This window comes from Copidosoma floridanum, unplaced genomic scaffold (genome assembly GCF_036245765.1).
Source record: "Copidosoma floridanum isolate Cflo_tuat_1 unplaced genomic scaffold, Cflo_Japanese_pri ptg000029l, whole genome shotgun sequence".
NCBI lineage: Eukaryota > Metazoa > Arthropoda > Insecta > Hymenoptera > Encyrtidae > Copidosoma > Copidosoma floridanum.
In genome coordinates, this window is record NW_028321906.1 from 3,650,764 (window position 1) to 3,678,440 (window position 27,677).

Genomic DNA, 27,677 nt, shown 5'->3' on the forward strand with positions numbered 1-27,677 from the left:
AAACCAAAAGATAAAATCTACAAACATTTTAAAACATAAGCTTAGTAAACATATGTTAAGAAAAAATTAATATTAGAAAGGATAACCTCAGACAAATAATATGAAGATACAAAAACTACGCATGAAAAACCCTACACGACAAAATAGTTGTGAGAGAGTAAGCTTAAAATAGTTGAGCTTACACAGATATATTTAAAACAATAAAACATAATAAAATCATAACTTAACACCTCGATGTGACTAATCACTGAAATCTTACACTATTACTAACAGAAAACTTAAATTCATTGTTATACATATTCTAGTGTAACAAGTTTCTTCAGGTATCAGATGAAGGGCAGCATACCATTATATTAACGAGGAATGTGGTTTTTTTACTAAAACAATCGTGTGCTGCCCTCCTCCAGATACCTGGAGGACGAATGCATCTTTGACGTGTTTTGAATTAATTAATTCAGGCTCGTATATATCTTCCTCTTTACCAGTTCCTAACTGACCTTCCGAGCCCATGCCCCAGGCATAGAGTGTTCCTGAAAAAAATTGTCGAGATTAATTCGTTATCGTATATTGTAGACATTAATTTTTATTTCGCATACTATAATTAGACTTACCAGTATTTGTGACGGCAAACGACTGTGCAGTACCAGCTGCCACGTCAATGCACTTTAAGTTTTCCAGCTTGGGCACTGGCATCAGCTCCTGAGCATCCTCGCATAGGCTCCCAAGGCCTAATCTTCCGTATTCCTTACGCCCAATTGTATAAACTCGTCCTTTATCGTTCACAGCAACAGTGTGATGCTGACCTGAGCTGATTTGCATCCATCTGTGTCTGCTGAATGTGTTCGAAACCTTAGGGTGTAAGGTTCTATCACATCCTTTGAGACCTAAAATTGAATGAAAAATAAGTTATTCGAATCAGGTCAAACATTTATTTTAAAAATTTTCTTATAAAAACTAACATACCGATCTGGTTATAATTATTAAGTCCGCACACGTACAGGTCGCCATTCCCTGCTTCAGCAAACGTGGAAAAGCTTCCCGCCCAGATGTTTTTAATACTGATATTCTTTTTTATGTTAAAGTGGACTTTCTCTGGGGTGAGGAGTTGGTCCTTTCCTCGTCTTGTGTGGCGGTCCACTTTCCTAATGGAAACTCTGCCGAGCTGGCCCTGCTCAGCACATCCCAATGTAAACACTGTGCCAGTGTTATCGAGTAGCACAAGATGGTCCGAACCAGATGATATTTTCAGAAATTTTTTATTTGGAAGTATGTTAGTCGGAGTCTCTTCTTTTTTTCTCGTCACCAGCCCTAATGTTCCATGCGAATCCTACAAAGTGAAATCATGTGACAATTTATTAAAATGCTTATTACTGCTACCTGAATTATTAGTTCTTAGTTTTTTTCATTATAAATTAACAAGCTTTCTCTTACCCGAAATGCTCCCCAACAATAAACCCTCCCATCTTCAAGGAGAGCGGCACTATGGGAATCACCCGCGGTTACTTGTAAAGCCCGCGCAGGTAACTCTACAAATCCCGGGGTAGATTCTCCACATTCTGTAGTGTCTCTCCCCAATGCCCCTTCGTCGTTGCAACCAAAAGTTGCAACGCGACCATCTTTGGTGAGGATTATGTTATGCATGCCTCCTCCAGCAATGGAAATTACATCTGTTAATTGCGAGACTTCCGTGAATCTTGTTTTTTCTAGGACTTCCTCTCCTAGTCCCAGCTGGCCAGTGTCCCCTTGGCCACATGTAAGTGTCGCACCACAAGTGCTCCCTTGTCGGCGGATCTCTTTAGCTACTGGATCTAAAAAATGTGAATTATCATTATCTGGGGAGTACTAGATTTTTGTTCGTCATTAATTTCACGGGACAGATTTATGGGCTTATAATGTTTGATTAACTTGTAACTTTTTACATTAGTTCGATCTAGAAAATTGTGTGAAAAACTGCATCTACGATATTATGGCAACCACAAAAAAATCCTGCGATAAGGTTCAAAATATGCAAAAAACTAGAATTCACGTACCCTCAATCTCCAATATTTCTTGTTTTTTTTTACAAGTCCTAGCCCGTTTTACGGGTATGGCTGACTTGTCTTGCGGTACTGAAGACTTTCGTTTAAGTGTGACTTTTTTTTTCGGTGGCACTGTTGAGAAATAGATAAACAAAGGGTTATTTATTTATACTTGAATGAATAATAAAGCAATAAAAGTAGCATATGTGTATGGTAATAGGTTTAAAAAATAAATTATCTAGTGAATACAGAAGTTTACACAATTGCGAAAGACCTTTCGAAGCTATGTCATTGAGCCAGTTGAACGATGACAATAAACTTATAACATAGTTTTTTAAAGAGCAACTGTAATCTACTCGTAATTTTTTATACTGATTGTAAGCTCTTTTAAGGCACAATACTGTCTTATATCAATGTAAGTGTGAAAAATACAAAAAACAATTACAATTTTGAAGAACGTGGGAGATTATCGTTGTTGAGTTGCAAATATAGGGTGAGTATAATTTCTTACCACATAATTTGTAAATATGTTTAAGTATTTGTTTGTCTAGACTTTTCGTTTCTTCTCATGTGTACAATAAAATTCGTTGTATGAATCGTAAAATAAAATTCCTTGTTAGAAAATCTGAATGAAAATTTAATATTCATGGCTCACCACATGCATTTTTTTTTTTCCCTCAAATAGATTGTAATCTCAACAATTTTGAAAAATTCTTGTTTTAAGTTATGTTAATTATTTTCAATCCGAGTGAAAATTACGGGATTAAATCAAGTAGAATTACACCTATGTGCTTGAATTTCTTGATAATTTCTTAGGCAAACGGTATTGCAAATATCCGAGTTTTTCGTATATCGTTTTTTTTTATTGTTCTGTAGAGTTATGCTTAAAGTTTATTTTATCTAAGAAAACCTTAAAAAGTAGAATAAATAGTTCCAACAGAACGTCATATAATTTAACAATTTTAAGGCACACAGGAATTATTTGAAAATTTGAAGCAAGTTGAGTACAAAGATTTGTAAAATTCCGTGTTATTTAATCAGTCACTAACAATTTATCTTGTGAATGGTACTATTTTTATTTTTATTCAACTAGCCAAAGTGATCACAGCATATGTAGGATAAAGAACTTAAGTGTAATATGTTGTAACAGGCACACTGATATGTAAGTATTGTATTACAATTGAAATCAGGTATTTACACCCAATAAGGTATTTTCACTACGTCATTTAAGATATCATGTATTATGTATATTATAAGTCATAGTGCACAAAAACTTTTGATTAGATATTGATAAAACCAATAAAACGTAAACTAGTCTTGGGTCTGGGTAGAATCCCGTGTGCGACAGGGTAATAGAGCACACAATAAGGTGAGTTTTTTTGTAATTTTTGGCTAGTACATTTGATATGTGTATGTTTAAATAGAAAAATCTAGGTTATTTCTTAACCTCCGAACGTGGTGCGTATACTATTTTTCTGTCTACCCTCACCAAAAGAGCTGATTACCTGTTTTGAAGCAGGTCAGGCATGAAGCACTTTCGGCGGGGGTGTGCAGAAAATATTTTTAAATTTCTTTGTGTTTTGATCGAAAGTATAACAGAAATTTTTATCAATAAAATTATATACCGGGTGTAGAATACGATAGTGCTGATTATTAATAAAAACTATGATTTGTAATTGATCTTTAAAAATATGGAGTCCTTTCACAATCCATACAGTTTTATAAGAAGCCGTATATAGGATGGCCCTACCGTCTGGAAACGTTAGAAAAAGTACGCTGTGGACATTTCTCTTTTACTTTTTTAGGATGTGGTTGTTCAGTGCCAATCCCTACATTTGTGCAGCGTGAGGTAGAGCCTGAGCACAGAATAAACAGAGCATATCAAATTTATTTAAGTTTTTGTTTTTATTTTAAACGTCAACATTGGTTGAACTTTTCTATCTTAATTTTATGCTACAGCAGATATGTCATTTCTACGTAGTATCGATAACAGCTACCAGCAACCATCACCGTGTTGTGTATGTACCTACTACTACATCTAATAAATTTTCGATTGTCTGCAAATGGCTAGACAATGTACACGAAATCTTGACAATTAATGATCTAAATTATACTACTTTTCACTTTTTGACTAATTTTCTTTAGGATTTTTTGGTATCCAGACATTTGTTACAATATGCAAGGTATTCTTCATGTACAACTTGATGAATAATGTATTATTTACTTTAAGACTATAGCTTATTTTCAGTAGATATTGTCACTTTTACGCTTTGAAATAATTAGTTCAAGAACAATAAAAATTGTAAGCCATAATGTTAAATAGAAATATCTTCTGAAGTACCTTGACTTTTCCTTAAGATAAAATAAGTAAATCTTCCATAAGAGATGGTTAGGGATTAAAATAAATTTGATATGTGTTCTCACATAAAAGCAGGAGACAGTAAAATGACGAAAACCATTGTTACATAACGAAGAAAGAAATGCTAAACTGAATATTGTTTTTTAGAGTTCGCTTTTTTGCTTACAAGTTATATAACTGTACCCTACATTTACACTAATCGGAGTGCTCAATCGGGCAAAACGATGGCAGCTGTTTACGAAAAAAGATGTTTCAGTAGATTTCAGTGAATTAAAGAAAAATGAGTTTAAATTAGAAGACAAAGACCCGATAGTACACCACTATTTCAAAAATATTGGTATAGTAAGGAAGTCATTTCTGGACGTTACATTAAAAGACGTAGAAAAAAAAAAATAATAACTGTTATCAACAAACAAACAAACAAAAAGTACTTCATATGGGTCAAGCTCTTACTTATTTACTCAAATTGTTCCTAAAGTAATTGAAATTTGAAAAATCAATCACATTCAATAGAAAGAAAAAGTTTTATTAGTAAATGATTGATTAAAACATGTGACATTGAAAAATATTTATAAAATAGAAAAAACCAAAAACTCTGTTATCAGATGTCTGGTCAATTAACGACTGTTATTACAGTGTCTTCTTCATTTTTTTAATAGACTTAACGTTTTTTGTAAACATTTTTACAGATGTAAATAACTCATACAAAGTATCTATTTTTTACGAGTAAGATTTCACATTTTCAATAGAATCCTAATACTAATGATTAATATGTTTAACGTACATATTCAAATGACTGGAAACTATTTATTATTAATGCATAATACTCATTCCAAGTCTTATACATTTAAAAATTATTACTTTAAATTTAGTAAAAGGGAATAATTTTAATCTGTGAAACTTAATTATCAAGTAAGACGTAGAAACATTTAGAAACTTTTTTTTAAATCTTACATTAACATCGTAAAATTGACGTATTGCAGATTCCAAATAGTTTATGTATGTATGAAACTTGCAGTAATCACACTTAAATTCTAGATAAATCACCTCACAAAATTTCAAAACATTTTGCCAGACAATTTTTTCGAATCGAATCACAAAAAATTTTATCGTGGTCTCTATACGAGACTATTCATTCTTGATTATGTTTAATGGAATATCTTCCAAGTAATAATTTAATTAACATTACAAAACTAGGTACTAAAAAACTATTCTACTATGATCATAAGAGCAGGGAGAGAAAATGTAAAAGAAATATAATCAATGTTGTATGTGAACGTACGTATACGTAAATATCCTTTCAAAAATATAAAGTTGTGGTGTATAATATACCTTATTACTTTTGTACAAGAATATTTCCGTTTTTATAGATGTTATAAAATAGTACGCCGTGTTTACATAAAATTAATGTGTTTATTGATTAGGAAAAAATTAAAAACTATAACAACTTTTCATACTCAAGTTCATAAAAAAGTATCGCTTGTAGTTGGAATCAATTGTTCATTTAAAATGACGTTTAAAAATAAAAAAAAAATTAGTTTAGAATTTTTTTCAACAACATTTAAAATAAATTATATCTACAGTCTAATCATAGAATTCCGTCTTAACACACCAGGCTTGTAAAGCACATAATTTAATAAGTATAGTACGCTCTATTATAGTAACATACTATATTATGTTTCTGAAACATTGGATTTTTGAAAAATCTTTGTTTTAACCCGAACCTGAATTGACTACTTTTCGAAGCCAAATCTGAGTTAACTGCTTTTTCAACTCGGATTTTAAGTTGGCTTCTTCTTCATCAACTAGGAATTGTTTATAAAAAATACAGGTGACTTGAACTGTAGCAACTTCATCACCCAATATTTTTAAGTGAGATAGTTGTATGTCACGTAACCAGGTAATGCCGGTGTGATAAGCGATCTTTAAAATAATATTGGTATTTTTTGTATAAAGAGCTGGTCTTAAGTTTATTTTATTAATGCCATGATGTTTAAAAAATTTGAAAAATTGGCAGAGTTAAGTTTTTAAAAACAAGAAAGAAAATCGATGGGCGAAGTCTTCTTAGTATACGGTTACATGTATTGTGACCATCGGTCGTATAACTACATAAAAATAGACTCATTTTTGTTTGTTTGTTACAATGTAAGTTTAAAATAGGTGCTCATAAATATCAAGCGCACTCGCGCATTAAGTAGGTAATTTTCTGGGAGCTTGCTACGCAGCACATCCCGTACCGTCGCCCGCGCCGCAGTCACCAAGCCTAACGCTAGCACTACATGGGAGAATCACAATATGTGACTTGAAGCGACTACCTGTCTCTTTCTCTGGGACATCAGTATCATAAACAAGGACAGCGAAGATTCATATGCCGCCCTAAAACCGAGGTTTTATGTTGCAGCTAGAAGAGAGACCTGGCACTCTAACTTTGACTCCCTTGCTTAGAAGGCTACGAGGCCTCTCTTTCCAATTAAAGAATCAAATGATAATGCTGTCAAAAATTGAGAATAATTCTAATGAAGGACTAAATAATCATAATCAAGTAAACCTTTCACAAAATTCGGATTGTAAGATTGCAAAAGTTCTAAGAAATTTAGCATTGAAATACAATTCTCCACCCACTCAGATAGACTTTTATTAAGCGAATTAAATAGCTTTTACCTTTACTACCTCTTTCGCATAAGACCTTGCTTAAGAAAAAAGAAGCAAAGCAAAATAAAAATTTTCAAATTTAATATGTCAAACAAAAATGATATGTCACAAATGGCATACTATGGAATGACAAATCAACTAAAAAAAATCATCAAACCTCAGTTACATCTGAACAAAGTGGTAAAAATACAATTTAATATGGATGGATTGCCGTTATTCAAATCCAGTTCAAAAGAATTCTGACCTATTGTGTGCAGAGTATCCATTTCCTATAGCTGTACAATAAAATTTCGGAAAACCTAAGTCAATTGGATCACATTTTTTAAAATTCACGGAAATATTATGCGATGAACTTACTAACTGAAATGAGATAAATAAAGCATTTTTAAGTTGTCATCATGTGTTTTGTCTGTTACCGTCCGGCTAGATCTTTAATTAAATGTATTAAAAACCATTGTGATTGTTCGAGTTACGAGCACTGCATTGAAAGAGGTATTTACTATAAAAAAAAAGTTATAATTCCTTATTTAGAAAAACCCCTTAGGACAGATAAATAATTTCATGACAATCAGGACCGTTAAAATTATATAGGTATTTCTCCATTGAAAACAATTTCTCAAGTCGACATGATTTACCATTTTGTCTTGGACTTCATGTATCTCTGTCGTATTGGAGTCACGAAAAAATTATTAGAAACTTGGGACTCGAGAAAAAAACAAACTAGATCGTAAAATAATATTAAGATTATCTGGCCACTTTTGTAATATTGGTAGCCCCAGGTACCTCGCGAATTCCAGAGAGCTACGTGTTCTTTAGGTGAACGAGGAACGTGGAATGCGTGTGAATTCAGATTTTCTTTTTATGTATTGTGGGTCGGTTGTGTTAAAAGATCTCTTACCAATCGAGCTTTATAAAACTTTTTTATTATTACTTGTTTCAACTAGAATCTTCAACTGTCACGAATTGTATGACAAATACTTGAATCACGTAAGAATATATTCAAAAATTTTTGTTAAACCCATCGCTAAAATTTTTGGGCAAGAAGTTATAACTTCTAACATGTGCAGTTTGATGCTACTATAGCTGACGATGTCGAATACATAAATTGCCCGTTATCGGACATTTTAGCGTTTTGCTTCGAAAATAAATTAGAAAAATTTAAAAATGACATAAATAGTGCAAATAGACCATGGGCACAAGTGAGTATTAGTTTATAGCAGCATTTACAAAATATTTTTATAGACTCAAAAGCTTTTTAAATATTGCAGCACAAAAAATTCACCGATAACATAATAATCGAGCAGCTTAACTGTTTAATTTTTTTTTTATCACAAACAAGCCACTAGTTAACGTTGGATTTACAAAAAAAAAACAAATTATTTAAATCAAAAAAATTTACTCTACAAATAAACTAAAGAGTAATGATATATACCTGTCTGGCAAAACGTTTATGATAAAAGGCAGTGCTTTTTATTGTCCAGATTGTCCAACAAAATCTTCTATACTGAACATTTTTGAAGTGAAAGAGTCTGATGTGAATATTAATGATTTAAGTAATGATGAAGAGAACATAAATGTGAAAAAAAATTCCAAAAATATTATTTGTAAATTAAGATGTTTGATTAAAAAAATTCGTCGGAATAAAACCTTGAATATGCAATTAAAAAATTCATGCAGAGATTTAAACATAAAATACGTTAAACCGACTTTAGATGTTAGAGCTATACATGGAATAGCACAAGCGATCTCATTGACACTGCGCTACACCTAAAATTAGCTATAAATATGATTCTTATGAATGTTTTAGAATTTCAAGAGTATCACTTAAGCAATTCTGATTGGGATTTCTTACAGGACTTAGTATCTTATTTATAATACTTTCAGCAGGCAACTGCGATAATTTCCAATCTGGTTTGGATAAGTTAGCTAAGCATTATCGCAAATGTAACTGGATGTATATTGTTTGTTTAATTTTGGAAACGTGTCATAAGTATAAGGGTTTCGATGAAACTGCGTGGAGTAAAAAGTTAAAAAAAGTAGCTTTACAAAAATCTGAAACCATTTACAAAAAAGACTATTATAATGTGTATACGAAAAATTTTATTCAAAATTATACTGCAACAAACGAACCGAAAAATAACTACTTAGATTTAAGGTCAGTGTACTCTGTTAAAATAGACAACAGTGAAATTAGAAAATCGAAATTAATAACTACTGTGACAGGCTCAGGGTTCCCGCGAAAAATCCTATGTTACAATAGTTAAAAGAAGTGAAACAAGAGTGAATTCCTATTTTATCAAAGATGGCCAGAGATTTTCTTGCCATCATGCCAAGTTCAGTTCCAGTTGAGCGGCTGTTTTATGCAGCCTCTGATCTTGTCACAGTAAAACGATGTTCTTTAAGCTATGTTTCTATTCGAGTCATACGGTGTATCTCCTGGATAAAAAGCGAATTTAAACAAAAAATTAGCAAAGTACCGTTGTAGAAAACTAACAACAAAACTAAAATTTCTTCAATATAAAAATATATTTTGTCGTTACTTTAAAAATTTCAATAAATTATTAGGTGTAATAATATTTAATTTGATATCACAATTAATCCAGTCATCTAAATATAAGATGTTACTACATTCATAAGAATCGATGTTTCAATATATATGTCAGATCTAAAATATTTATGAAAATATATATATCTTTAAATTTATGTTAGAACTACATTCTTTATTTATTTGTTTACCGATACCTTTTATTTATCTTACTGTAGCGTACTTTTTTCATCTATCATAATTTTAATTTATAAAATATTAAAACTATGGATATTTAAAGACAAGATCAAGATTTTTTGAACAAGAACTTTTACAAGAAAAGACAATATCAAGATCACATGCACAAGAAAAACTCGAGAACAAGGCAAGACTTGATTTGTGAGTATTTGTCGATAACGATAATGAAATGCTAAAAATATCGTATTGTCTTGTCTTATGGCAGCCCTAAAAATTAAAAATGATAGATTAATTAGTTTACGAGCTGCCAAATGATCAAAAAGATTTTGTCATACCGTTTCTCCATTTAAATTCAGTAGAAATTTAGTGTATTTTTCATCATTGTAAGAAATGTGTATAAAACAAAGTTACTTTGTAAGTCATGTATATATATTTACCAAAAATTTGACCACCCACACGTTTTTTATGCAAGAAAAGTAAATACAAAAATTTTTTTTATAATTGAGTTATATTTTCCAATATAATTATTTAGAATTCATCTTTATATTGCATATTGTACGTCAAATAGTATAATTCATACTTGTTCAGTCATTTCTAATGATTGCATCTGATAAAAAAAGCCATGTTCTACTGTCAGTCAAGAAATTATGCCCAAGTATTGTAAACAGTCAGATGTCATGTAATTTTGAACATTAGAAACATTACACGAGAAACATATTTATTGTGCAGTAATTTAGACGATCATTTATTTATTGAATAACTTAAAGACGTGTGTAACATTTGCAAAGACACGTTTGTCATGACAACATGATACAAAACTTAACCACTGTCATACCAAGAAAAAGTTACGATTTTTTGGTTATTTTTTTTCTTTGATGAACCTAACTAAATTAAGGTGGCTTGGGCGATTTATCAGGTTGATCAAAACCTCCGAAATTCTGAAATTATATCAATAAAGTATACCAAATTCATTTGCGATAAGAAAATACTGGGGTTAACAACTTAATTTTTTCGCAAATCACTTCTAAAAATTCACCAATTTAACATCTACTTTTATGGACAGTGGTCACAAAATCAACTATATCTGCGAAAATCTTTGATTAATCTCAAAAATTAAAAATGGTTCTTGTGTATTTTTTTACAAAGAATCTATTGAATTCTTTAAAATATAGGGTCATGGACTTAACTTAAAAAAAAATCAGAAGAAAAGTATTAAATATTAATCTAGCTTGATTTGCAACTTCTCCAAATTTACACAATTATGATTTCACGGTACTGTTACGTAGAATAAAGGAGCTGGTAAGGAGGTGCGTCACGAAAAGAACTCAACTCGTTGGTCAATTATTTATTAGCTTCTTGAAGGCAGAGGCGTGTGTGTTTCGCGCGGTGTTTTCTACTTATCGTTCGGTCTCTTGCCTAAAAGACGCTCGAGTGCCCCGATTCGTGTCTCGCAGGGCCTTATATAAGCTCGTTCCCCGTATTGGTATCCTTTACTAGCGTTGGCTTGTTGTTACTAGGGTGAATCAGTCTGATATGCCCAGCATATGGTACGTGACAGTACTTTTCTGGGAATTTCTTGATCTTGTACTTTGGTTTTAAAATTTTTTAAATTTTATCTTCTAAAGTAAAAGGACTTTAAAGAAAGTATTAAGATAAAACTGTAGGATTAAAGTTTGTGAGCAAATCAAAAACTTTGTTGCGACTACTACAGCAAAATAAACTCCACTATATGCGATAAATGATTAGTCACAGTTGTTCTGATACTAATAAAACTAAAAAGTTGATTTGAAATGTGGAAGTACTAAATACTCGTTCTGAAAAATTGTTGTCCTCGTTTCTTTGTAAAACCTCATAGAATAGAATCAAACGATCATAATGTACTGTACGGGTAAGTCCAGAATCATGCGATACAATCTTACAAACGTTAGTTACGTACATATCGTCGGTTGTGTACATAAGCCACATAAACGGGCTTTTTGTAGGACATTTTACATTTTTCTAACGTAATGCCATTTAACATTTCATAATTTAATGTAAACGATATTTATTCACACGTTAATGAAATATAGTTAAGCCTTTATATGATAAAAATTAATATGAAAAGTATTTTTCATGCTGTGTGCAACACAAATATCGTGAATAAGATTTTTTCTTACATGGGTGGTGTGAATATTGAGTATATAAAGTTTTTTTTTTTTTTTTTATATTATAGTGCTCTACGTCCGGCTCCTTCAATAAGGGCACTACTATGGGCACTTAGCACTTTGGAGAAGGAAGGGAAGAGGGATGGGAGGCCTGCCATTACTGGGAGGGGGGTAGGGGGAAATTAGGCAATTATGCTGCGAGGAGGTCGCCTAAACCCTCCTCAAGGAGCATTGCGTGGTGAAAAAGCACATATGAAAAATCACAGAGGTACTTGCCCGATAAGTCGCACTGGCCGGGAATCGAACCACGGTCTCCCGCGTGTCAATCCACGACCTAGCCAACTGAGCCACCGCGCGCTCAGTATACATAGTTAATTCTGCCCTTGGGTAAAACGTACTGCTCAACCGTATAAAACTAAGAAGTAAACATGTAGAGTAAATTTGCCCTGCGTATTGTATAAATTGTCTTCTGAGTATTAGATCCCCTTATAAATTCTTTTAACTTTCATATTTAACTCTTAACTTGTGTAAAATAGTAAATAATAAATAATAAAATAATAAATTTTTTGCTTACCACCACTGATACCATTATTATTTAATTCACTTTCAAAATTTCCACGTTTCTTTTAATTTTTTTTTTTTAATTTGGAGAAACTTTTTATTTCTTTTTCTGTTGGAAGAACTCATTTATTCTCATTTTCTCTTATTCTGAACTTAATTTAGAAAAAGTCCTATAAATTATTAAAGTATTTTGTTTTTTTAATTTCTTTAATATTTTGATTAAGTGCTTATAAAATTTGTTTTATAAATTATTATAGTTGAAAATTCAAATTTATAGGTACAGATTTAATACTTAATTATCGTTAAAACGCATACAGATATTAGATATTTATCAACAGCAAAAGGGCTATAAACATCAAACAATCGTCTTAGGCCCTTAGGATTAGGTGCGTAATTGCGCAAGTCAAACGCGCAGTTTTACCGAGACGTAAGCCAAAAACACCTCCGGAGCCACATTTATTCTAAGTCATCCTAGCGCTGCACACAAAAACTGTTCTAGTAGGTTAAGGAAGCTCAGGAGTATTATTCAAAGGGGTGAGGAAGAAGAGCACCCTGCCAGCGCAGCTTGGCCCCCTTTACCAAGTACTCCCTTTTGCATCCAGTATACTCAATGTTTTACGTATGTTTGATGTTTGCACTACCAATCTGTGGGAGTGCCTTGTAATTTTCTTAAAGCAAATAGTGTAACCATTCATGAATTGTCTATTTTTAGTATAAAAAAAATTTTTAACTTAGTATTAGGGTGACCTGATTTGGTCAAATAGTGTTTGTGTGGAAGGATGTGTGAGCGTCATCGAGTTTTTTTATTAATTCAAGTAATTTTGATCTAAATTAGTTGCAATCTTATTCGTTACTTCGATTTGAATGCCTAAGCTAATGGTTTAGGTTTAGGTTTAGATCAGTTTCATTAAAAGAAAACTTTTAAATAATTTTTAGTGCAGAGCTCCGAGACAAAAAAAACAGTCTTTTGGCGATAACTTTTTTCACATTCATTTTACACGTTTGCGTTCAAACATGAAGATGTAGATTTCGTTGTAATACAACTTTTTTGTATCATGCACTTTGCTGAAAATTGCAGTGTGGATACTTTATACAATAAAATATACATCAAAACAACGAAAATAACGTTTTCGCCCTCTTACAGAATAAATTCAAATTCTACAACAAAATGTCAAGTACAAAAGTTGTAGGACTCATGAAAATAAATCTTTTTTCTGCAGTAAGTGTTTTCCTAAGTGCCGTATTAACGAGTGAATTGATGGACATCGTTTTAAAATAGTCAAAAAACCATTTTACACCATGTAACTTTCCAACAGCACATTTTTAGATCAAGTATCTAACATGAAAATTGTAGATCTTCTTGAAATACAATTTTTTGTTCTGAACAATTTCACTTATAATATTGTTATTAAGATACTTAATATCAAAAAACTTTTAAAATGGCTGTAAAAGCAATTTTTAGTTTGAATTTAAAGTTAGTATTTTGATACTAATACTCAGTTGGATATGATAATAAAGTAATACTCAATAGGATTTTGTTATTAAAATGAATTTTTTTGCTTTGGTACCTTTAGGATTCGTCATGCTTTACATGCAAGACACAGTGTTTTGCATAAATATAGCCACTTGTTTTTTGTTTATCCTAAACGCTGTAGATCTCCTCGTTAGTAGGTATGGTGTAATGTTACCGTGACATCTGACAATAAGGAAAACAGTGTCCGGCTCTACGGTGTAAACGTACCGTGCCGTCGGACAGTTAGAATTAACAATACCTTGAATTATTTTTCCTCGAGTAAACAAATTCATATCACATAAACAAACGATTTAATATGGTAAACCGTAGTCACAGTAAGTGACACTATGACAACCACAAGAACAAAGACAAAACTAGCATGGAACAAAAAATCGTAAAGTTCAATTTAATTTCAAGAAAAACTGTTGCTAATGACGAAACAAATAACTTATTCTCTGTTGACGATTATGTTTTTTATAGTGTAAAGGTTACGCTAGGAACAGTATATATTATTTTTTGAACCTCCTTAGCAAGACATATCACGTCAGAGATTAAAAGTAATTGGGTTAATTCAATGGAATCAATATGGTTAAGTTAACTCGTCCATAGTAAAAAATCAACAATTACACGATGTGTATGAAAAAAAAAAACTAATTAAGATGGAGAAAAATAATCAGAGAAAAAATAACTGTCCTATTAACTAAATAAGATGAAAATAAATAATGGATTATTGCGTAATCTAGCATGATACGGAGTAACGCTGTACTTAATTTCATTGCAACAACAAAATAGAAAGTCGTACAGTGTTTTAAGTGTCATCATTGAAAAGTATAACATTTCGACCTCACTATGGTAAAGTTCCACGTCTAAATGTCAGTATAAAAAGCCACAGTGATTTTTTTTGTAAACCGTAACTTTATTTGTATTGTTTGTAGGGCACTTTCTTATTAAATTTGCGGAGAAGTTCTAGCTATGCAATACAATTTTAATCAATACTCAAATATTTAAATAAATTATTTCGTTATTAATAAAGCCTAAAACCGTATTCATAGTGAAATAAACGGTTATTTTTAAAAAAACATAATTTTTTCTGATTATCAAAATATATGATCATTTGACTGTGTAAATTTAATGACAGTCATTGGAGATCGCCTAAAAAACTTGTATAAACAATCCAACTTTTTGCCTTTTTTTAATTGCAGATTAAATTGTTTATGAAGTATTGGGCGGATGGGTTTGATTTTTGAAATGCTATTTTTATATGTTTAGAGTAACATTTGTAAAGTTTGGTCATCCTAACTAACTTGCGACAGTAAATATTTAATAAAAAAAATTTCGCAGAATTTCGTGTTATTATTTAATTTGCAACTTATTTTATGGTTGTAGCGTATCCTTTATTTTTTAAAATTTAGAGATCTAAGTAGGCTACAACTTTTAGATAAAACGTTTTTTTGTACGACCCATAATTTTTTGAATGTTTAATGAAAAGTAAAGAAAGTCCGATTTCAGGCTCTGAATTGTTCATAACTAATTTGACTTCCAGCTCTTTTGTTTCAAATAATATATATTACTTAAAACACTATTACGATGAGATGAAAAAAAGAAAAACGTTAGGACTTTTCGATCTGAATGAACCTCCTAACATTTAATTGTACTGGTCTATGAAGTTGTGAAATGATGCCACTATTTAAATTATTACTAATTTAATCTGAAAATTATTTTAGGACAAAGGTATTTTGTATGCTATATTTTTGATAAAGTAGGCAATTACAAAAGAATAGCTTCATGCATTAGTAATTTTTAAATTGCTGTATTTCTTAGGAAGTAATTATTAGTCCCATCTTAAAGATCGAATGCCACATAACTGAAACATTGTTATTCGTTCTGTAATTGGACGACAATTATGAAGAGCTGGGGAATTTGAAAACGAGTTTAAAAAAATATAGTTTCAAAAGCTAATATTTGAAATAATTAAAATTTTTTTCATCATACTGCGCTGAAAGTAGGAACTTTTGTCCCACTTCGCGGAACGAAAATCCCGTCTCTCGGCGCAGGATTGATGAAAAATCGTATACTTACAACCCACCCACGGGAGGAAACAAAGAATTCCTTAGATCGCATGATTATCGCCCTCGGCTTCGTCTCGGGCGTCAATTGCCTGCAATCTGAGACATTCTTTGTTTTTACTCCCTAGGTAAGTAATATACTAATAATGTAAGATAACTAATTAATTAATAACTATGGATTTACATACAGCATATGGTTATTGGAAAGAATTATTTTAAGTATCGATTTTGTTGAATCAGAGTAATAATTAACTTAAAAAATTAGTTAGCGTTGTTAAAATTATCTGGAGCTGGGTACTATTTGATTTGTTCGCACTCTTAAATTCAACTGTCATTTTTGGAATTACTATATTACTTTATAAAGTTAAGATCCTTAAGTGTTTAGTATGGTATCTAAAATTAGGAAATTGTTGATACAATCATCAGTTTGAAGAAAGAATCAGAATAATAGATAGAAAAAAATAATTCTTTTTAATTTTGACATGAAACAAAATGCAGAAAAGTTACTTTGTTCGGTTGTACGTTAAAATTAAGTAAAAGAAAAATAAAGGGCGCAAGTGCTTCTGACATAACTTTGAACGATTTCTAAAAATATATCTAGCATACATTAAAGAACTGTAAACATCACGAAGTAGCTGGTAGTATAATGTTAATGCGTGGAAAATGTACTGGTGTAAGTTACTCTTGTAGAATAATTATAGTAGGTACACCATTGCTCTATAGTGCAGACTTTGACTACATCCAGTACTTTTTAATATGAATAGTATATCACTTATAAAAATAAATATGAAGAAATGCTATTTTTCTAAAAGTATAAGTGACATAATTACTTTTAATTAATATTTTGGGAAAAGCGATATCATGTTGTCTCGTTATCTGTTTCAACTGACGATTAATTCATACTTAACTAAACAAAGCATTGCTAAGTGCAGTCTCGAAAACACATCAATTTTGAAAAACAGATTAGTAAAATTAAAAAAAAATCTTATCCTTGCACAAGTTTCACAAGTATAATATTCTGTTTTCAGACGTTGGTAATTTAAAAAAATCATCTTTTAATTAAAGGTTTTTTTTGAAACACTCATTACGAATGTGCTAAATTTTTATTTTGTGTTGAGCAACAACGTGACGATGTGTGCTTTTACATTCTCCCTTACAGCAATCTTCTTGAAACATTGTAAAAAATCTCAATTTTTTCGAAATAATTTTTTAAAAACTCTCATATCAAACTGACTTACTACTGTACTACGTTCTCTAGGAGCTTTTAAAATAAATCACAGTTAGCGAAGTTCACTAACATAGTATTCACCAACAGCTTATCTATATATTTGAATCCCATATTTGATAGAAATAATACTAAAGCTAAAGGCACTTTTTAATGCAACTTACTCTAGAAAATTATGATCCATAAGACACAGACACATACTGACTCATAGTTTCGCTGGTATTACGTAATTTTTGTGTATAACAAAGCTTTTTCTATGAAAAAGCAAAATGAAATGGTAGTTTTTGTACCTGGTGGCACATATCGCCAGCCCTGGGGGACTTCTTGTGATTGCTTTTATTGGATGCTCACCAGGTGCAAAAGCCTATTTTTTCTATTGAGGGCGCACTTAACGTCCGAATGTTAAAGAAAAAAAAACCCCTAAGGTACTAAAAGGTATTTATTTGTACAGTGACTTGATAACAGTAACTTGATAATTTATTCAAGTGTGAATCTTCTAACACTGATATAAATTTTGTTTTTAAATTATTCAATTTTAGACACTAACAAATTATTAAATATTTAGAAGCATATTCTTCAGATACCAACCAATGATAAAACATTTAGAAATTTTGGACTATTGAAAATACGCAAAAGACTTTTGTTCAATAAAGTTAGAACATCAACTTAATTAAATATTATAATAACCTGTACTTACCATCAGTCTGCATAAAAACTCGTTTTACGGCTCTGGTTTTATCCTGCAATTCGACATTAGCGGGCCGTTTTCTTCCAACTTTTTTTTCCGGCTGCACTGTAAATCAAAACAAAAAATACAGGATCATTTAATAATAATTAAGTTTATAAAGGAAAGAAAAAAGGCATATATGCATTACTAATAGTTAATAAAATAAAAAAACTGGTTTACACTTACTCTTCAAAGATGCCTTTTGAAGTTTCAAAGTTGAGCTGCGAATACACTTCTAAGTAGTTCAAATAAATTTTAGTTGCTCTGAGCGAGGCAGTACTAACACTGAAGTCCAAAGCTGGTCTCTTGCCACAGTAATGCCACGTGGGGTGGAGTCAAGTTAAAATTTGTCGTGAGTGTGAGAAAAATAACACGACATCACTGTCTCAATTCACCACGTCATTGTTCGTTGTTAATAGGTGATTGGTCGCCTAGAAGCAGCCAAATGAAATTTCATCACCTGACTACAGCAAACAAATTGGTGGCTTTGTCAGGTGAGTGATGTAGTTACTAAAAAATTTCTGTTTGGGGAAAAGCGATATCATGTTATTTGTTTCAACTGATGATTATTTAACACTTAACTAGACAAAGCATTGCTGAATGCAGCCTCGAAAACACGATACGACTATAGCTTTAGTATATATGGCTGTAGACTTTCACAAGCTTCTAAATGAATTTGTTATCATCAACCGTTACACTGATAATATGGTTTTCTTGGTAATCCTCTTGGGAAATTTTTTTGTCAGTGTGTGAACGCCTGTATAAACTTAAAGTAAAGACATTAAGGGCTTTTTATGATTGTAGCCAGACTTTGCATTTTTTCCTTCATTAGTTATACAAATATTAAAATTTTGATTCTTAATATGGGGGTAAAATTCTCTATAATTAAACAGTGGGTTTTGCAAAACTAATTCTAGTAACCCAAGCTGTCTTTTATGTTCTTGATCTTGTATAACACATATGGTAATAATCATAAGCATTTGTCCAGTTGTTTTTCCTACATACTGTTTTTTAACTCTATAATACAAAAACATGAATAATTTATTAGAAAAATACTACATTCTTGTACGCTACTGGATAGTACTCATATTTTTATTCCCTATAATTTGTTATTATATGGACGATCATTTTTATGAAAAACCAAAATAAAAGGTATTTTTATACATATACTTTTCAATCACTATCGGCGATCTTATGGCATCAATATGTTCATTATGATTTGCAATATAAAAAATATGTGATAAAAATGTTTAAAAAATTCATATTTATCTAAGTATTAATCTTCTGACAGTGATACAAATTTTGTATTTAAACTGGACCTACCTGGCTATGAGACTACCTATTTTTCCTTCACTTTGCTGTATATTCTGGACCAACGCGAAAAAGTTGGACGTATACAAAAAGGAAATTCATTTTAAGCAATATTTTATACTGTCATATTTCAGTTTCTATCTGACCCCTTGTTTAAGTACTGATTTCGAACATCTACATAGATTTTGATTTAATTTAATTTGCATTGTAAACAAAAAATGTCTAAGGTAACTAAGTAGATCTTGTACTAGGTGATAAATGTCCTGAAACCTGAAAGACACTGTGAATTAGGGCTCAAAGAACTGCTTATAGACTTGCACGTTTGCCCTGGTTAGAGTGTATGAGATGCAAACTCAACTTTTACTACTGAGGGCCCAGTTTAAGTGTAAAGGTGAAAAACGATCGTTTAATATCAAAAAAATAACTTTTTATACTTATTTAATTATATACAGGCTGTAAAACAACTCGAAATAAATTTTTCTATTCAGGAATTTTAAAGTGGGATGAAATCCTATACAAATGTCAGGTTGTGTCAATTTTAACTAAATTATAGTACATTAGATTGAAAAAAAAGATACAGAAGTAAAATTTTGTTCTTAAAATAACGTATAGTTTCTTCATTTCCTTAAACAATCATTACTAATTTTTTTCATACTACTTTCTAATCAGAGGTTAAAACATGGTGTCATATCGATTAGCAATGCAAACACCTTGCCCATGTCAGTAATAAGTGCATTACACTTCTAACCTGGTTTTAGTAACCTGAAACTTTCAACCAGTTTATCTTTGTCATCTTACCTCCTTTAACGTTTATTAAAAATAAATGAATAAAGAATTTTTCATATTTTTCTGTATGGTGGGAAAAAAAATTTGTTTGACCCAAACAAATTGTTCGTTCAAGAAGTAAAGACCCCAATTGTTTCGTCTATTAGAAATTTCAATGTTGTCATAACTTGTTGCATGTAAAAATGGTGAATATATGTTTGGGGTGTCCACTAAAGCGTCAGCATTAATATCCAGTCCCACTTGTGACATAGAGTACTTTTTCACGACATGCATTAATGGTATCACTTGGTTTAAATTTGGAAAAAATTGAGTGGTTTGATGAAATGTCATTTAAATTGTCCTTGATTTTTTCGTACAAGAAAAAACAATGTTTTTGAAGGAAGGAATATCAAGTTAATTTTAAAGCTAAGAAATATCAATTTATAGCATCTATCAGAATTGCAACAAATATATGTTGTAAATAAATTTAGTGTGAAATCCAACCTTTTTTAATTGGATTTTAATAATATCATGAGTTAAATTACGTGTTCCACTATCCAGTGAAATTTGAACGTATCATTTTTTGAATATAAATATAAAATTCTCTTTAAGAAACAAAAAAGTTTTGATAAATAGTTATAAAACAAACTTGTTTTTTTCGCTACGACAAAATAGACCAGAACTTGAGGAATTTTTATGTGCATCGTCTACCCCCTATGGGTGGTGTGTGTTGATCCTAATATTAACTAGTAACTCCTTTTCCAATGTTTTATTTACTCTACAGATAAATCTATGATCCTGGTCTCATTTTTCTTAACTAATATTTGACATCGAACCCCTTTTACGTTTTTTATTAATCCTAACGCATCCTTAACTAGTAGTGCACCTACCAGACACCCATGTAGCTGACATCGAGGTGGTCTCTGAGGCCAGCAGTAAAGCGTAAGAAGTAATCTAAGCCTAAAATAACTCTGAAAAAAATTTTTAATGGGCAAGTTAACCCTTGACCAAGATTTGAATCAACAGTCTACTAATGCGCCCGAACCTAAGAGAACTTGTATTTCCATCTTGACCAACCGAGCTAAGACTAAAATAAAATACATTATTAAATAAAATACATTATAAAAAAATCGGTTTCTGGCAAAGTGTGACGCAATAGTAGTATTCCTACGAGTTCGAAAAGTCTTTGCTTGCGAACCGAGAGGTTTGCGGCCCGAGCCGAAGGTGAGGTCCGTAACGAGGTTTGTAAAGAAAACTTTTCGAACGAGTATCGGAAAACTGCTTTTTTGCCCGAGGAAGTACCAGCCTCCCAAAACCACCTGAGGGTGGAAAAGTACTTTTCCGTCCGTGGGCACAAACCAAATCTGCAGGGTATGAAGACCAATTACCAAAATTAAAAAGTTAAAATAACTGCTATAATGATTGAGGAGGTTCCGGCAAAAATTAGAAAATGTTAAATAACGCTGAAAAAAAATCAAGTTTTTTTTAAGAACATTATATGTTGAACTTTTTCGATATTTTCTTCCAGACGTATTTTCCAGAAATAAAATCATTCTATTCTATGAGTTTACGTATACTCTTATAGATTTTAGTTTCTAATTTGTATTGAAACTACAATTCCATTGAATTAAAATTTTTAAATAATATTATAAAAAAAATCACACAAAAAACTAAATAATTTTTTTTTTCGAAAACACTCGGTGAGAACTCATAAAATAACAATTAACTGTTAAATAACAAAAATTTTTCAAGGCAGCTGATTATTTATTTGTATAAATTAGTATTAAAAGTTACATAAAATAAGTGAATTTATTCAGTGTTGGTAAATGTACGTCTATCATCAGTTGACTTTTTTGGAATAGGCATCTTGATACACAGTAAAGGTTATAAAACTCAGCAAAATTACCCTGATACAATAGGCGGAAATCTTAATTTATGATAGCATATTGTAGTACGATTATAGCAATTGACAAATACGATTGCCCTGGCTGGTGGAGGAATGCACAACATAATCCGGGTAAGAGAAAGCTTTCTTTAAAATGCAAAAAATCAAGAATTAATTCCGTAGGTAGTAGTAGTAAGTATTGTAATAAGTTGTCACATGTAGTCACATGATTTAACTTTGTAGCATTCACATGGAACCTTAGGATTGATTAAGAGAAAAAAGGAATGTACTCCAGTCAAAGTACTTCCGAATAAAAAATTTTTAAGGATTGCATCCGGGTCGGACCATCTGGTGCTCCTCGACAACACGGGAAAAGTATTTACGTCTGGCTGTGCTGAGCAGGGCCAGCTCGGCAGATTATCAGAAAGAAAAGTTGATCGACATACTGGATTGGAAAAAGACCATCTTCATTCTCAGACCAAGTTATTATTGAAATAAAAAAGAAAATATTTAAAATATTTGGGCTGGCAGCTATGCCACTTTCGCCGAAGCAGAAAATGGTGACTTATATGTTTTTTTGACTAAACAATTACAACCAGATCGGTATGTTAATTTCTATAATAAAATTCTTAGAATAAATGTTTGATATAATTTGAATCACCCATTTTTTACTTAATTTCAGGTCTCAAAGGATGTGAAAAAACTTTATACCTTAAGATTTCGCACATGTTTAGTGGACACAAATGGATTCAAAGTAGCTTGAGGCAGCATTACACTATTACGGTAGATGAGAAGGGACAAGTGTACGTGATTGGAAGCAAAGAAAATGGGATGGTTAGACCTAGGTACTATCTGCGGCGACGCAACTGAACTTAGTGCTGTGCCAATGCTGGATAATGTAAACTGCGTAGACGTAGCTGGTATCGCGTTGTCTACTGCAGTTACTGATATAGGTAACTACTCAGAAGTTTTGACTAATGATAGTGTATATAATAAAAATTAATGTCATAAAATAGACGACGATCAATGATCTTGACAATGCTATTTTAGGAAAACTTCATGTCTGAAAAATGGGTTCAGAGGGACAACTTGGGACTGGGGAAGAAGAAAATGTCTCTAAACTCATTCTAATCAACTCCAAGTATGTAAAAGATCCGGAGGTCTTTAAAGTATCAGGCAAAGGATAACATGATTTCATTTTAGCAAAGAAAATCGATGAAGTACGAGATACTAAGAATTGAGATTCCTGTTAGATTTTTTTTTTTAATTAATTTTACTGCATTGAATAAAAATGCCGGGAGCCTAATTAATTTTTGTAAAAGTGAGTGAATTGTACTACTTTTTGTTAATACATTAAAAACCTGTTATTCTCTAAGTGTTATTTGAAGTAATGTTAGTTTTCATGACTCGAGCTTAAATATTTTTGTCGTGTTTCACGTTGTCTGCTGTACAAGCTATCGTATCGTATGCGTGAACCTAGCGATGGATTTTTTGCAATATTATTATGACGAAATTATAAGTAAATAAATGTGTACGAAAATAAGTTATTCCCATTTATCTAGATTTTATGATTGCTACACTTGTTAAAGTTTTGTTTGTTTTTTAAATCGTTTTGTGTTGGAATTCATTATTATAACTGTGTGAATCGTCGTTCAAAAAGGAATAGAAATTACTGAATGAAAATATGGACGTTGATTTCTGAAGTTCTGAATCTTGTTTTTAAGGATTCTGTAGGTAATAGTGTAAGATTTCTATGATATGTGATTAATTACAAAAAGGTGTTGAACTGTATTACGTCGAGTTTGACTGCGTGCAATATAATTGTTTAGAATTTTATTATTTTATTATTTTTGTGTTAATTATATTTGTTTTGAGTGTACTCTTGCACAATTATTTTGGCATATAGAATTTTTCCATGTATAGCTTGTTCAATACTTTCTGTGCACAACACATATAAAGAGATTTCGTATATTCATTAGCTTTTTAACAAAAAAATAATCGTCAATAAAATATAATTAAATCTTGATTGAAAAATTTTTTACCTTTACAAATCTAAAGTCAGTACATAAACAGTATTTAGTTATAATAGTAAAAAAAGTTTAAACAATAACAGTGATAAGCACCGTACGTATCTAAAGAATATTTATGGTATCGCTAGAATCAATCTTTAATAAAGATTAAAACATCCGATTCCTGCAATTTTTTGCTTCAGTTACTTATTGACTCACGAGCGAATGTTCACTGTAGGTAAAAAAGAGACCGTAGTCAAATCGCATTGTATTTGAAGCAATAAAATTGTCATAGTATTATGCATTTATAGTATATACATTCTTTAAAAATATTATGTATATCGGACAGTCCACTTGCAATGTCAAATCGAATTAAAAATCTTTAAATAAATTTAACTGATACATTTCAATTATTGTAAAGAAATATTTATTTATAATGGTACAATGTCCAACCAATTACATCAATATAAAATTATTAAAAAAAAAAAATATTCAACAAAAAAAAATAACAACAGTGATAGCGTACTACTTACAATCAAGTAGTAAAAATAAAAACATTTTTTGTCGCATCTTGTACTGACAACAAAATAATACGTTAATTGTGGTCTCTGTTTTACCTACAGTGAACTTAGGCTCGTGAGTCGTGAGGGGAATTTTTGTTGGGCGCCAGTTTTAGAACTTTATAATTTAATGTTTGTACTAAGAACGAATTTAAGTTACAGTGTTAAAAGGTCCGTTTCCATGCTTGCAAATAAACAGCAAAGCAGTTTTAATTAAATAATTTGCTAATTATTACATTTATTTTATATTACACAAAAATGTACAAAAATATTGTCAAGAAGCAAAATAATCTAGATTAGAGATTAAAATTGCTTGAAAAAAAAAAAAAAAAAAATTATTGTCAAGACCAACACTCTTAAGAAATTCATCTTGGTGTTTTCTTGACTGTTTAAATCATGTCGAGACTCGACTGTTGTCTTATGAAATAGAAGCCAAGACAAGACAGTATTATATGTACTCTTGAGATATTTTATGGGGGTCACTAATTGAGTTTTATTAAACGTAACTTTTTTAAAGATTTTCCGTATGATTTTGATTCGTTTATTCTTTTTTAAAAGACAGCTTATTTTTAACTAAAAGAAATTTTTTAGAAAAAGTATTGATTTATTTAAACGGTTATTTAATATATGAAAGAGTCTACGTTAAGTTTTGGAATTAAATGACTTTTTTTCTGGAAAATACGTTTAGAAAAAACTTTAAAAAAATTCATACGCAAAGATAATGTTTTAGAAAAAGTCGGAATTTTTTTCAGCGTTAACTAACATCTTGTATTTTTTTTCTGAACCTCCTTAAACACTTTCCAATTTTTTAATACAATTTTTTTCGTTTATATCAACAACTTTAAGATCACACGCCGTAGAAAAATTGAAAAAATCCGTATTTTTCTTCTAGGTGTCGTCAAAACAATACATTTTTGAGCAAGACACGGGCTCGTAACGCTAATTAAGCCCCTTTGTTATGTCTTAATCTAAGGCATTATTATTTCATACACTGAATTTTGTTGTCTCGTCAGCAAAAAGCATTTCTTGATTATTTAAACATTTTCGGATCGATATTTTTTGACGCGACGTTGTACACAAAATAGACGGTTTCCGAATAACCCATACATATTTATCAAAATACTACAGCACTTACCTGTCCAAAAGTGCCCTGTCCAAGAAATTCGAGGACCTCGTATTCGGTGGTCAACGAGTGGAGCACCTCGTGCTGGACCAGCTGATAAACTCCGTTCTTCGGACGATTTGAGCCAGCTCCGTGGCAATTGTTCTTCTTATTGTTAATGTTGATGACTTCTTTTTTGCTGTTTTTCATGGCACTTGATTTTCCAGGTAAGAACTGGTTACTGTTATGATAATTGTAGCGATGAAATAGAATGGATGGCACAAAACTCTTTCTGGTGTTAACCTTTCACAATTTCAATAGCTAATGAAATAATATGACTTGTACCCACATACTGTAAGCAAATCGTACCAAAAGTGAAATTTTCAACGTCATCGTATTGTTAATTACTCCGTAATTGTAATTTAATTATCTAACGTTGCCAATTTCCATCATGGCGATGTTCAGTGATAACCAGTGATAACACCGTAGTATAGTCATTAAGACAAGCATACGTTAATAGAATATTAATGACTTCTATGGTTGCGTTAAGTCCTCGGTAATTTTTATCTTATGGTCAAGTTGTGTCTCCTTTAATTATATCTTTTAGCCGAATTCTGTCCCAGCCATTAAGTAGATAAATCGATGGCTTGAAAATCGCTACATTGTGAAAGTAAATCAATATTTGTCACTTTTTTTTCACTTTCTTTTAGCAAAATATGTTTAGTGAAATCAAAGGGTACAGTCAAGCTACACGTTTTCGTACTAACGTACAGACAATGGGTATACTACTCAAACTACCCTTATGATCGTCATTTGAAAATTTTTTTTTCCCTTTTAACTTTTTTAGTTAAAGGAAACCTTTTTGGTTTCTGTTATGGCAAAAATACAAATCATTTCGTTTGAACAATCATACATAGTAAAGTACACTTCTTTAACTTTTATACAACTCGACCTTGCTGGTTTGTATTGTCTATACTATATTAAAAAAATTTTTTTTTAACTAAGCATAAGCATCAATTCAAATTTAGGTGAGCTTCTTTGGTTGAGCTTTAAATATGAATCTAATCGAAAAAGTCATTAAGAGAAATTTTCTGTTTAAAATAACGCAATCATGATAACAATAATGTTTTTCCGTTTATAAAGTGAAAATTATTACATTGCACTAATTTGACTTAATTTTCTTGGGCTGATGATCTACGGTACACGAGAGTCTAACAACGACCCTGCGTTAATCAACAATACCGCGGTTACCAAGCTGCAGATTATTATAAATCTTCTTTTATCTGAAAGTCCACATCTTAAGATAAAATTTGAGCCCAGGTGGGTTGAAAATAGTGCAGTTACCCTAAATAATACGTAGTTCAAAATTTTTAATAAATATTATTTTTTCGTAATCCAGCATCGTTTTATTCTAAGACTAAGAGGTTTAGTTACATATATCCTAAATAGTGTTTCGTTAAAAACGAGCCAAGGATTGTGAAAAAGAAATTTTCAAGCTAAAATTAAACATTTATGATAAAAATTCTCATTAGCAGTCAATTAGAAACGAATTAAATTAAATGATAAAGTACCCTAATACGCACTATACAAAAGAAGAAAAATATAATTCGTTAATAGTCGTATAACATTATGATAATAGTTGTAATTGTATCTTGTTATGATTTTATGTTATCGTTGGGGGCTCAGAAAAAATTTTCCATCTTAATGGATTTAAAATATTATTAAAAAACTTATTAATGACACAACATACGTAAATTAAATGACTTTTAATTGGCTGATTTTTTTCACATAACGCATTACATGGGCTCTTTTTCTAATTTTGAGCCATATTCTACAAATAAACATTTTTAAGATTGAATTTTATAATATTTCTCTATATGTTTAAACATTCAATTTTTAAATAAGTTGTACCACTTTTCGTAATGACTGAACAAAATTTTTTGTATTAAGCGACAGAAACTGTATAACATATTACATAGTTTTGGTAGGGTTATTTTATTTCACCGATGGGAGGAGCTCTAGCGCTAGAACTATTATGGGATTTCGGAGCTATATAAA

The 27,677-nt window shown here is 31.0% G+C and overlaps 1 protein-coding gene and 1 pseudogene across 2 annotated transcripts; both read right to left on the reverse strand.

Annotated features, from left to right (window-relative positions):
* LOC106637639 (homeodomain-interacting protein kinase 2-like) overlaps positions 1 to 25,829 on the reverse strand; it is a 37,181-nt pseudogene extending 11,352 nt beyond the window's left edge.
* On the reverse strand, positions 299 to 18,392 carry LOC149373688 (regulator of chromosome condensation-like). 2 transcript variants are annotated; one of them, XM_089595946.1, is made up of 7 exons: positions 18,174 to 18,392; positions 17,958 to 18,053; positions 2,031 to 2,150; positions 1,432 to 1,808; positions 964 to 1,327; positions 612 to 884; positions 299 to 530 (listed from the first exon to the last, which is right to left on the reverse strand). In XM_089595946.1, coding segments are annotated over exons 1-7 (1,413 nt in total). In that variant the 5' UTR covers positions 18,175 to 18,392; the 3' UTR covers positions 299 to 348. The 2 variants fall into 2 exon arrangements, with proteins under 2 accessions (XP_089452072.1, XP_089452073.1); XM_089595947.1 differs by lacking the exon at positions 2,031 to 2,150.
* Positions 25,830 to 27,677: the final 1,848 nt, after the last annotated feature.